We start from the raw sequence: 13726 nt of genomic DNA, 5'->3' as shown, positions 1-13726 counted from the left end.
GGCTGGTCTCAAACTCCTGACCTCAAGTGATCTGCTCACCTCGGCCTCCCAAAGTGCTGGGATTACAGACATGAGCCACTGTGCCCAGCCTGTGTTGATCTTTTTTTTTTTTTTTTTTTTTTTTTTTGAGACGGAGTCTCGCTCTGTCGCCCAGGCTGGAGTGCCATGGCCGGATCTCAGCTCACTGCAAGCTCCGCCTCTCGGGTTTACGCCATTCTCCTGCCTCAGCCTCCCGAGTAGCTGGGACTACAGGCGCGTGCCACCTCGCCCGGCTAGTTTTTTTTTTTTTTTGTATTTTTTAGTAGAGACGGGGTTTCACCGTGTTAGCCAGGATGGTCTTGATCTCCTGACCTCGTGATCCGCCCGTCTCGGCCTCCCAAAGTGCTGGGATTACAGGCTTGAGCCACCGCGCCCAGCTGCCTGTGTTGATCTTTAATATAGATTGAGCATTTCAAACCTGAAAATCCAAAATCTAAAATGCTCCAAAATCGGAAGCTTTTTGAGTGACAACATAATGCTCAAAGGAAGCACGCACTGGGGCAGTTTGGATTTCAGATTTTTGGATTTGGAATCCTGAACCAGTAAGTATATAATGCAAATATTTCAAAACATGACAAAAATTGAACTCTCAAACACTTCTGGTTCCAAGAGATTTGGATAAGGGCTACTCAACCTGTATTAGGTCCTACTCAGTTGTCCCCAAATGTTGGCCCAGATTGACTACATCAAAATCACCTGAGGAATGTATTAAAAACATGTATATTCCCATGACCTGGCTCAGACATTTTAATTTACTAGGGTTTAGCCAAAGAATCCGCTAAATCAAATTAACCACGTACCCCAGGTAACTACTGCTGTTTAACATTCGTTATTACCTCTTATTCCTGAGAAGATCTGAGTCAGCCCAGGTCTAGGCCTGATATGGTATCAGAAAAAAAAACTGCCCTGAGTAGGTGGAGTGGTTCACACCTGTAATCTCAGCACTTTGGGAGGACAAGGCAGGCAAATTACTTGAGGTCAGGAGTTCGAGACCAGCCTGGCTAACATGGTGAAACCCTGTCTCTCCTAAAAATACAAAAGTTAGTCAGGTGTGGTGGCACACGCCTGTAATCACAGCTACTTGGGAGGCTGAGGCACAAGAATCACTTGAACCCACGAGGCAAAGGTTGCAGTGAGCAGAGATGGTGCCACTACACTCCAGCCTGGGCAACAGAGCGAGACTGTCTCAAAAAAAAAAAAAAAAGAAAAACGAGAAAAAACTGCCCTATCCTGATATGTTCTGAAGTATGTCATTCTCAGCAGAACTAACTCATAAATGTTGAGAAAACTGAGGGGAAAGGAGGGAGAGAAGGGATCTTAAAAACTAAAACATAAAGGAATAAAGACCTTGATCATCATTAAAGTTAGTTCTCTAGTGCCTGAAAAAGCCTTTCTTTTACTCCCTGACAGTTGTCAGCAAAATCAGCTTTGAACTTGAGGTCTCTAGGCAGCCTGCCTTTTTCTCTTGTGCTTGTTGGGAGCAATACAACAAAATATGATGACCATAAAGCTATGTAAAGAGCTGAGGGTGATCCAGGTCAGATCTCTGATTTGCACTACGAAGCCTAAAGTAGAACACAATAATTACCTGACACTGGCAAACTAAGATCATTGTTCTTAAAATCAGTATTACACATGAAAAGGAAAGATCCCACAAGTACTACCACTCAAGGAAAACAGTGATGTTTTAGGTTTATACAAATGAGTAGAGGGCTGCTGATTTTTTTTTTTTTTTAAACACATAAAAAGGGAAAATAATCAATGGTAGGTTTTTAATAGGAACAAGAGGCTGACTTTACCTTATATATGACTGCAATACAGCAAGGAGTTCTGCAACAGGAAACTCCAGAACTATGTCGCACATGCTAAGCAAATGAAAAAATTATATTAAGTAACTAATCAGGCCAGGGAAGCAATGTCCAAAGAATGTCACAGCTATAAATGAGAGAATAATGACCAGAATATAAGAATATAGAGTGACTGAATGAATTACAAAAACCAGCTGTTATTTTAAAATAGTCTAATGTGTATATACAACAAATAGAATATATATGAAAATTTAAAAAACAAGGCAAGAAATTTTTTTTTTTAATTTTGGTCCCATCTAGTCTTACACTATAAAAATGTAGTACCTTGTGAAATATAACGATCCATCAGTAAAAATTTAAAAAATGATTCACTGTGAACTAGAGATTTAGAATTCAAATTGTCCAAGATGAAAATGTCATCTCAAGATCCACTTAAGAATAATTGTTAAAGTTTTTGGAATTTTCATCCTAAGAGGTAAAATCTGTTGCAAAGCTGAATTTATAAGGTTGGGGGGACTGTCCATTAAGAATATTTCTTCTTTACACAGAGACTAATGGCTTCTTAAATGGTCCAAAGCATAGGCACCTGAATTCTGAAACATTGTCCATCACAAATCTCCAGCATTCTCCAGAGGAAACACACAAGGCAACTTTTAGCTTCTTTGACTACAAATGCCGAAGTTTTTTTTCAGGCTAGTAGATTTAATGTTTCATCTCACATTTTAGCCCTGCTACAAGAAAATATCTTTTGTTTCAATACAAACCAGTGATTTTCAAGCCTGACTGGTAATCAAAATCACCTTTTAAAAATTATAAATTGCCGGCCAGGTGCGCTGGCTCACACCTGTAATCCAGCACTTTGGGAGGTCGAGGCGGGTGGATCACGAGGTCAGGAGATCAAGAGCATCCTGGCTAACACGGTGAAACACCGTTTCTACTAAAACATACAAAAAAATTAGCTGGGCGTGGTGGCAGGCACCTGTAGTCCCAGCAGGAGAATGGTGTGAACCTGGGAGGCGGCGCTTGCAGTGAGCCAAGATAGCGCCACTGCACTCCAGCCTGGGCAACAGAGCGAGACTCCGTCTCAAAAAAAAAAAAAAAAAAAAAATCGATTGCCAGCCCACCAGCCAAAAGTCAATCTCTTAGATGGGTCCAAGTGATTTTTACTTAAGTCATATTAAAGACCACTGACTTAAATTGTCTCCCTGTGTCCTCAAGGAATGTGCATTTAGATAAGTTATTTGGGATGGTGAAATAAAAGTGATCTTCATGTAAACAAACAGAGAGCAAATGTAAATGGTACAAAGGCAGAAAATGGGGACCTGCTATTTTTCTTTAACAGAAGGGCTAAAAATTTAACATATCAGATAGATATTCAAATGAAAATACAAATTCAAAATAAAATGAACTTTTTTGGATTATTGGTTATTTTAGATTATCAATAACACCATTCCATTAGTCCACAATATAGAAAGACTAAAGTTGAAAATAATATTCCACCAGTTCTCGTTTCCAGATGATCCTATATTACAGAATACAATAAGGAAAAGATATATTCAAAATGAGTAAGAACTACCAACCCTGTTTACATTGTGGGCATTGAATCAATCACCAACTGAAGCTGATAATTTTCTTTCAGATCAAGTTTTCCCAAATCTAAAGGAAATTTCATTATATAATACAGTTATACCATCTGTAAGCTATGATTTTCCAAAAAGAATCAGAAAAAAAGTTAAAAACAACCAACAAAGGCACTGAACTGCTATGACTTGCTTTTTTGTTGACACCAACCTTTTTCTGTAAACTAGTGAAAGGTCACATCAAAAGATGATATAGAATCCAATCCGAAAACATTGGACCCCAAAAGGCACTGCTCAAACTTTTGATTTGAAATGCTCAAAATGCATTCTCTTCATTTGTCTTCCCCCAATAGAGCATTCAATATTTAATGACATTTGCTGTACATTATACAAAAGGGTCTGTAGGTTGAAGTGAATATAACTCTCCACACAAGCAAAATGTAAATCTGCAAAATGAATGATGATCACATTCACTTGTATGCAGATATAACATAAAACCTAAGGTTCAACAATACTATTACACCAAAGGACTAGACCTTCAGGAAACCCTTCTACCTAAACCCATTCTCAGACAAAGGCTAAAACACATTCTGCAAAGGCAAAAGGAAACAGAAGACAGTATTTCCATTAAAGACTAGTTACAAACAGGAGCAAACCTGGGCTCTTTACTCACCATTTTAATACTGCTGCCAACTATAACAGATTAAAAATGTACACATGACAAAGTGGAAAAAAGTCCCAAAATGCAACAGTTTCAGCAAAAGAACATACTGACTAAGGATTACTACAGTTAACATTGCTACAGTAAAAACGATGGCAAACAGGGATTTGGCACCACATTTACAAAGTAAAAGCATGCACTGTTAATACACTTTAGATGTCTCTCAACAGAAAAGGCCATGAAGATGGAAAACAAGAGGCACCTTGTACAAAACTCCCTATAACTGAGACAAACAAGCAAGAATCAAAGTGGTCAATTTAGTAAATATGTAGCAGCAAAGTCACTGGTTCTGTTTGGAATTTAGCAATTTGCATTTCTGATTGGCAGCTGTCCCGGGCATGTCTGTATCCAAGAAGCTGACTTTATCATACTACATCACAGCAGTAATTTGGTAATCTGCATAAACAAAGTTAACCTTCAACCATAAGCTTAAAGAAAAGAGAGAACTAGAATCTTATTGCAGAACTTTCCAATGTAATTACCATATGGAAACCATAATGGTACTTTGAGCAGGATAATAACATAAATTTCATCAAAAAAGTTGTATGCATAGCCCCAGTAACTGGAAAGAATTATAAGTAATTATGGAAGTATTATATTCTGACCACACCAAGAGTTACAAACAAAGAGTTCCTACTAAAGAGGAATATTTTCAAGATGATCTGGTCACATCATGTGCATAGTTAACATTGTGTTTTAATAAAGATTCTTTTGCAAATAAAGAAATAAAATTTAGTAAAGTTATTCTTCTCTTGATGAAAAAACCCTAAAAATGAACCACTGGTGGTTTGTTAAGAAGGGGGAAAAAAAGAGTAAGCTACATATTGAAGTTCTAGAATGCAGCACCTCAACTTCACATCTTCCATAAGCATTTAAGATTAAGAAATCCAAGTGATGTCTTGATGATCAAATCACACTTTACAGTTCTTCCAATTCCAATGTCTGACTTTAGCATCTCATGTCAATTAAAAGTTCCCTAATATAGAAGATTGTGCTAAAGAGTGCTAAGATTCTGCATGCTGCTGCCATTCCCTGGTCCCGTTCATGCTTGTAGCTGCCCCGTAAGACAGCAAAAGGTGTCTGGTCTCAACACTCCACACTGTAGTAACTAGAAGAGAAGAAGATTCTTAATTAGAAAAACTTTACAAAGCTAACAGACATCACTATAGCACTATAACTACCTTGTATGAAACTTTACCTTTCACTAACATCCATGCTTTTCAATAAAGTCCACATTCCTTTAAGTTGTTTTTAATGATGACATCTGTAACAGCATCAAAAACAAACTGCACATTCTTCGTGTCTGTGGCACAGGTGAAGTGAGTGTAGATCTCCTTGGTATCTTTTCTTCTGTTCAGATCTTCAAACTGGCATTGAATATAGGCAGCTGCCTCTTCATATGTATTGGAACCTAAAACAGACACCCCGTACTCTCAGTTCAAATTGTAACAGCTGCCTGAACTCAACTAAGTCAGACCATTACCATTTACTTATGGAGAGGAAACATAACCCAATTAAATATGAATAGAATTCTCTATTTCTATAATCATTAGATGTTTCTATAATTAGGTTCTTCATGAGAGTAGACTCTCATGGTAACTAAAATAAAATCATCACACACAAAGATTGAAGAAAACATAACGTTGTTTCTCTTTACCCTTTCATTTAGACTTTTCAGCTAAAAAAAATCTAGAAAGTATAAAGGGAAACTAGGAAAGTAGGAAGGTGCATTTCTAGGGAACACAACTGCTTCAAAGGTCTGAGAGAGGCTGTGTTCCTTGGAGTGATCTTGGAATAAAAATTCAACAGGGTAGTGCTCACTTCGGTAGCACATGTACTAAAATTGGAACAATACAGAGAAGATTAGCATGGCCACTGCACCACAAGAATGACACGCAAATTCATGAAGCGTTCCATATTTTTTAAAACAACTGGGTTGGATCATGCTAAAAGGAGATAATATTACTCTGCTACAAAGTGTTTCCAACTAGAAAGGATCAATGAAGTGAGAAATTGTTGAGAAGGATACAGTTTGCTTTTAGATGTCCTTTGTCCAATATGAACATTTATTCATATTGTTTTGATTACCCTTATGTTACTACAAGATGGCAATAAATGCTATGGGATTGTTTGTATTAAAACAAACAAAAAAAGGAATTCAACAGGGTAAATTGTTCTTTTCAAAATCATTCCACAGTTTTAAGGAGGTTTAGCTTCAAAGCCTTAAGGTAATAATTTAAGTAAGGAAAAGCAATACACTTTAAAAGAGTGAATTTTAGGGTTTCTGAATTATATATCAATAAAGCTCTTATTTTTTACAAAAAGAAAGGTGGCAGGAACCAAAAGTAAAAGCTGTCTCAGCAACATTTGTAATTAATACCCTTAAATCACCTGCTTTTTACACCATCTTGTCTACTTATGGAACCTTTAGAGTAGCCTTAGAAACTGGCTATAAAGCCAGGGAAACGCAACAAAGACAATTCATTATTCCAATAAACTAGAGGCTATTTTCAGTAGCATTAAGCATAACAAAAATATCAATAACAAAGATATAAAGAAGACCAGGTAACAAAATGGAGCTTAAGAAAAAAGGAGCTGGGTGGGGTGGCTCACACCTGGGGCTGCGGCAGGTGGATCGCTTGAGGTCAGGAGTTCGAGACCAGCCTGGCCAACACAGTGAAACCCCATCTCCACTAAAAATCAAAAAATCATTAGCTAGGCCTAGTGGTGGGCACCTGTAGTGGAGCTGAGGCACAAGAAGCACTTGAATCTGGGAGGCGAAGGTTTCAGTGAGCCGAGATCATGCCACTGCATTTCTGTCTGGGAGACAGAGCAAGACACTGTCTCAAAAAAAAAAAAAAAAAAAAAAAAAAAAAAAAAAAAAAAAAAAAGGAAAGGAAAAGAATATTAATTAAAATATTTAAAGAACTGAAGGAAAACAGCTTTGTAGGTGCTTGAAGCAGGTTCTTAAAATCTGGAAAACAACCTCTGTAAATTAGAGGCAGATGAGTGAAAAGTGAATTTTGTCTGCTAGGAACAGATACTAATACCTGGCAAATAAGGACTGTAAGAATCTGTACGTAGAACGAAGACAATGGAGGATAGGCTTGGAAGTTAACAACAACAAAGAAAATGGATACGATATTAAAGGCTCTTTGCTTTGTGTGAAGACTCTAAGCTGGGCCTTCAACATTAATGCCGATTCTTTTACTTGTCTTACATCTCTCTCCCCCAATCCTAAAACTTGGTTGCTTTCTATAAATTCACCTGATTCTCACTTCCCTCTGTTCTTTACTCTGAACAGGTAACCACATTTCCAACTTCCTTAAGAAAACAGAGGCCATGAGGATTAAACTACATCTCAACTTTTTGTCCTACCACCTCACTCAAAATGTTACATATCTGCACTTATTTGTACTTCTGGTCTTAGAGGTGTCTTACTTCTTCCTCAAAAATCAATTGCTCTACCTATACTCTTTTAAAAAATTGAGGAAAATTAACATAACAGATATTTAACCATTTTAAAGTGTACAATTCAGTGGCACTTAGTGTATTCACAATGTTATGCAATCACCACCTCTCTCTAGCAACAAAACTTTTTCAATGCCCTATTCCCATTAAGTAATCACTCCCTTTTCTTCCCATTCTCCCAATTCTCATAACCACTAATATGCTTTCTGTCTCTATGGATTTGCCTATTTTGGATATATCATATAATAGAAGTATCGGCCTCTTTTACTTAGCACAGTGTTTTGAGTTTCATACAAGTTGTACCATCTATTATTATTCCTTTTCTTGGGTAAATAATATTCATTGTATGTATATAACACAATTTGTTTATCCATTTATCCTACTTAGACTCTTAATTCCTTTTTTCCCACCTGCTTGCAAATCTTGCTCCTTCAATTACATCTGTTTTTTCAACACCTCTTTTGCTTATAGGATCTTAGCCCTCAACCTATAAACATTCTTAAATTTCTCCCTTTTACCACGTTGCTCAAGAGTAGTCTACACTTGTCTTCTTTCTTCACTTTCCACTCTGTAACTCACTGTACTCACCTTTCCATTGACACTGCTCTCAAGAGCAGGTCACCGACCTCCTAACTGTTAACTCCAAGGCCATTTTTCAGTATTTATCTTACTTATCTGCAGATAACACTGTTGACTGAAATATTTAATCAACTCACTTTTTAAGCTCTCCTTTTGGTTATGATATCTTTCTTTCTCTCCTGCCAATAGAGGCTGCTATTCTCTCTCATTTTATCTGTGGTCCTTTTTCTCCTCATTCTATATTATTCTCTCCATAGGTCATTTCACCCATTTCCATGTTTTCATTACTGATGATCTCAAACTCCAACCTCTCCCCAACCTCAAATATAACTGCCCATGAGATATTATTTCGATGTTCCATAAATAATTTAAAATCAACATTCCTAAATATGAATTCAGGTCATAGCACCAGCATCCAAGACAGAAACCTGGGAGTACCTCTGACTCTTCCCATTTCCTTAACCCTGCTTTACCCCTTCACTTTATTGATTGATTGACGGATGGAGACTCACTCTGTCTCCAGGCTGGAGTGCAGTGGTGCAATCTCAGCTCACTGCAACCCCCGCCCCCTGGGTTCAAGCGATTCTCCCGCCTCAGCCTCCCGAGTAGCTGGGATTACAGGTGCGCGCCACCATGCCCAGCTAATTTTTCTATTTTTAGTAGAGACAGGGTTTCACCACATTATCCAGGATGGTCTCGATCTCTTGACCTCATGATCCACCCACCACGGCCTCCCAAAGTGCTGGGATTACAGGCATGAGCCACCGCACCTGGCCTCACTTTATTATAGAAAGCATTTACAGTGTCTCTGCTAATAAGAGTTCCTATTCTCTGGAAATACCTGACTCTGATCTCCTAGTTTCATAGTGATCCATCCCTGGCAGGTTATATTTCTGCCCCTGACCTCAACTGATTGGCCTACAGATTTCTGCCTGACTTAACCATGGCCAGAATCTCTCTCCTTGGAATTGAAACCAAGGCCAAGCAATCCCAGTCTAGTCTTATCTTTTTTTTGTTTTCGTTTTTGTTTTTGAGGTGGTGTCTTGCTCAGTCGCCCAGGCTGGAGTGCAGTGGCGCGATCTCGGCTCACTGCAAGCTCCGCCTCCCAGGTTCACACCATTCTCCTGCCTCAGTCTCCCGAGTAGCTGGGACTACAGGTGCCCGCCACCATGCCCAGCTAATTTTTTTTTTTTTTTGTATTTTTAGTAGAGACGGGGTTTCACTGTGTTAGCCAGGATGGTCTCAATCTCCTGACCTCGTGATCCACTCAGCCTCCCAAAGTGCTGGGATTACAGGTGTGAGTCACCACGCCCGGCCTAGTCTGATCTTTTTAACAGAGATACAGAAACTGTGACCAAGCTGTTATCACATAAACTGAATAGCAGAGAAAGCCGGTAAGGAGAGAAAGAATAATAAAAAAGATACACAGAGGAGAGAAAAAAGATGGGGATAAAGAGTGCTTCCAGGGTTCCTCACAATTATTTCCTAGTTCTAATTCCATTCTAAGACCTGTCCATTCTTGCCTTTGGGTTCTAAGATCTATCCCTTAATCCCATCAAGAGTTTTTATTTCCATCCTGAGTTCTTACTAATTCAAATCTACTACTATCTTTATTATTTATTGCATAATCTTTCTAAAGCACAGTTTCTTCTATATCATGTACCCCATGATATGGATCATGGAAGGATATTAAACCTTCAACTGATTATCATTGTCTCAGCATGAGATATAAGGCCCTCCATGAGTTGATCTCTGACCATCTCTCCAACCACTTCTTCCCTGCCACTGTAAACTCTAGTAATACCAAACTCCTTCTGAGTTCCACGACTGGTCACACCATTTTCCTACTTCCATATTTTCATATATGCAATTCCTCTTTTCTAAAATGCTTTTATTCCCGTCTGCCTGATGATTTCTATTTCATCCTCTTAGCCGCTCTAGAAAAAGACTACACTGACCCCATCAGAAGTAACCACTTCTATTCCATTTCTGTTAATGCACATTTTACACTACAATAAATTTATTTATGTCCCTCGGCAACTACATGTCAGTTTCTTGGGCACAATGATTACAACTTACCCTTGTATTTTCTTCGACATATACCAAGTTTTACTTTATTTTTTGTGAGACAGGGTGTCACTATGTTGCCTAGGCTGACCTCAAACTCTTGGGCTCAAATGATCCTCCTGCCTCAACCTTCCAAGTAGCTAGAATTATAGCCACCATGCCCAGCTCCCAAATTTACTTTTTCTCCTTTTTTATTTTCCTCAAAAAATGAAGAGAGAAATTTAAAATAAACACAGAAAATTCAATTGTGTCTGATATGGCACTCTTGACTTAGGGGGTTTTAATCACAGGCTTAATGCCAATGCCACTACCACTGAATACTCTCCGTCAATCACTTAAAAAAAAAAAAAAAGGCAGTTTTATGAATGCCACCAAAGTGTCAATCTAAGTAAGATGTGTACCTCCAACAAAGTCTTTCATAACCTCTTACCTGTGTATTCTGGATAACAGATAGTTAACGGACTCCTCTTTATTTTTTCCTCAAACAGGTCTTTCTTGTTAAGAAAGAGAATGATTGAAGTTTCTGTAAACCATTTGTTATTACAAATGCTGTCAAACAGTTTCATGCTTTCATGCATTCGGTTCTGAAAAAGAAAGAAAGGATGATAGGTCAGTAGCAAATAGTAAAAGTGGATTAACTTAAAGAAAAAGATAAACCAACAAGTTTTGCAGCACTGAATGGCATTAATGGAAATAAGTCAAACACCAATAAGATAAAGTTGAGTGTCAGTCCTCATTTGTGTAATTTTGAGGCGAGAGGAGGTAGGAGGAAGGGCTGGCTAACATCCTTTCCACATACTCAATGTGCCTATAACATCTTTTTTAGAGTAACAGGACACAGATCAAAAAAAGTAAAGATACTAAGTTTTGACTGAATGAGCAAATGGATGCAGACAATCTTCCTAATAAGTTATTTTCTATTTCCTGGTTACATTAGACAGGTTTTTTACCAGAAGCTCCAACATACCATCTCCTCGTCCTCAGCCAGAACAAGGTCATAATCACTGAGGGCCACACAGAAAATAATTGCTGTCACTCCCTCAAAACAGTGAATCCACTTTTTTCGTTCTGATCTTTGGCCACCTACATCAAACATCCTGGCAAGGGGAAAGAAAGCACAAATTCAGCAAGGTCACACATACACCTCTCCCTAAACTGAAATAATTAGGAAACTTCCCACTATTACATATTCAAAACTTCATTTATAATAGAAGACAAACAAGGAATAGATTAAATGCAGTCAAAATAATTACCTTGGCTAAAAGTACAAGACAACAACATGAGAAAATAAAATTTGTGAATAATCTAGATTCTAATTTTAGACAGACTGTTGAGCCTCCTCTCTATCAAAGCTTGTACCAGATGTGTGAAAAGTCAGCAGAATAAGCACTGAAATGGATTAAAGGAAGGAGGGGAAAAGACAGGAAAAGCAAAGAGCTAAATAATACAGTTTGAGATAATAATAATAATGGCATATTTATTGAGTGCTTACCATGGTGCCAGACACTACTACTAAACATCTTAACTCATTTTGCCCTTGTAACACTCCTATAAGTACTATTATTATTACCCCAATTATACAGATAAAGAAATTGAGGCACATTCAATGTTAAATGATTTGCTCAAAGGTACACTACTAACAAACAGGGACTGGGGATCTGAACCTAGGCACTCTAACTCCAGCACCCATGTTCTGACTCTCAAAATGGTTTGCCTATAAATGCCCAATGTGCACTCTGCTTCCATAACTTCTTCCTACTAAGTTTGTTTTCCTTATCTTAAAAAAAAATTTGGAGATTAATTGTAAAAACAAATAAATTATATTTTTATGGTAGGATTCTATGAACCCAATAACCGAAAAACAGCCTTGACCAACATTTCCAAACTCCAAGTCTTACTTAAACCTAATTAATAAAAACAAAGTCTCAACTGTTCACAAACTTTATGTTCCACTCCAGATCAGTTTTAGTCCAATACTCTCTTCTGGGCGACTTACTTGGTATTCTGAGTCAACTGCTGAACTTCCATCAACAGCATCCTCAACTACCTCCTACAGTAAAAAGAAGACCTGCACTGCTTTGTGTTTTAGCTGATACTTAGGTCTAATGACGTATACATGCAAATTGTTACTCTGTGATCTGTGTTTGAAGAAAATGATAAAATTTTTAAAGGCTAAACTCTGCTGAACTGGTTTAATGTATAAGATCAATAGTGACTAGAGGCCTACATTTCCAGAGATGTTTTTGCCCAGAAATTGAAAGAAATAAGACACAGTTGGTGATTTCTCAATGTATGCTTGAAAGGAATTATCTCTTTATGACCCAACTCTTCCTTTGGGTTGATCTTGCACAATTCTTTTTGATCTTTGGTCATGACACCTGAAATGATGTAATCACAAGTTGGCTTTAATATAGGGTCATAATACAGGTTTTAGGAAGGCTAACATCATATATTTCACCATGGAAGTCTCAAGGGGAGACACACCAATAACTTCAATTTACTCCCCCATTTTCTCTACAAAGTCTATACAACACTGTGAAGTTCCAAGGTGGGCTTTTAGCACATATTAACATTTACAATATCATTCACTAAGAGATCAACATTTCATAAACATTACCTCATTAACTGAGAGGCAAGTAAGCAATTACACAATGCCTTGCATATGGTAGATGCTCAATAAATGTTTGAATAAATGGATAGTAGTTTTGCCTAGAGAGAAGAGGAAAAGGAAGAAATGATAGTACTTCATAACAAGATAACTACATGCCAACAATCAAGTAGGTGTGGCACCTTAATTAGATCTGGCTATTGATTATGGCATAAAAAGACAGGACAGTTAGGATTTGCCTAACTAAAGATTGATCTATATAACAACACCAATAAGAAAGTTTCCAACACTAAATAATGATCACAACTTTTAATTATAAGTAGATTACAAACCTTACACAAAGAAATCTCATTCTTATCATCTTATGAGTGATAATCCACGTGGTCTTTGCTGCTCTTGCTAAATAAATTCATCAGTACTAACGACAAGCAGCAAGTCTATTCTAAAAGCATTCAGAGCTGAACTGCTATTTTCCTGCACCAGGAAAAACTCTAGTTTAGTGTATTAGGATTTCAAGACCCTGACTGGTATCTAGTAATAAGTAAACCCTATGTGGATTTCACAAATCCTGTGTAAGAGCTGGTTTCAGACCAAAAACCTGACAGGCTCTGAGGTAGTAGTTACATCTGTATGCAATAATGCCGAACATCACATTCTACATATAAGCATAATAACATAACTAAAGAACACATGGTATATTGAAGGAGAAAAGTTTACTCCTAATCTCAAAGGTCACAAAAGAAGAAAATAGGAACCAAAAAAACATTTCTAATATTTATAAAAGACCATTAACACAGAGACAAGCTGAGGCTTGTTTTAGAATTACTAATGCTGCCAGGCATGGTGGCTCCCA

General features: G+C 37.6%; 2 protein-coding genes and 1 non-coding gene across 3 annotated transcripts in view; 2 read left to right on the top strand and 1 right to left on the bottom strand.

Annotated features, from left to right (window-relative positions):
* PSMA5 (proteasome 20S subunit alpha 5) overlaps positions 1–13726 on the top strand; it is a 509972-nt gene that overhangs the window by 311789 nt on the left and 184457 nt on the right. The gene's annotated exons all lie outside the window — the stretch shown is intronic.
* The window catches only part of GNAI3 (G protein subunit alpha i3), a 47041-nt gene continuing 37404 nt past the window's right edge, over positions 4090–13726 (bottom strand). Inside the window, exons 6-9 of the mRNA XM_050746535.1 lie at positions 11233–11362; positions 10696–10849; positions 5347–5559; positions 4090–5256 (exon numbers count right to left, since the gene is read on the bottom strand). Of these exons, the coding sequence (XP_050602492.1) occupies positions 5369–5559; positions 10696–10849; positions 11233–11362 (475 nt within the window). The 3' untranslated portion in view covers positions 4090–5256; positions 5347–5368. The remainder of the gene's footprint in view (positions 5257–5346; positions 5560–10695; positions 10850–11232; positions 11363–13726) is intronic.
* Positions 5962–6071, top strand: LOC126944496 (U6 spliceosomal RNA). Its single transcript, XR_007722073.1, has one exon. It is a non-coding gene; the product is annotated as a U6 spliceosomal RNA (small nuclear RNA).

This window comes from Macaca thibetana, chromosome 1, assembly GCF_024542745.1.
Source record: "Macaca thibetana thibetana isolate TM-01 chromosome 1, ASM2454274v1, whole genome shotgun sequence".
Classification (NCBI taxonomy): Eukaryota; Metazoa; Chordata; class Mammalia; order Primates; family Cercopithecidae; genus Macaca; species Macaca thibetana.
This window is presented reverse-complemented; position numbering and strand designations above follow the sequence as displayed.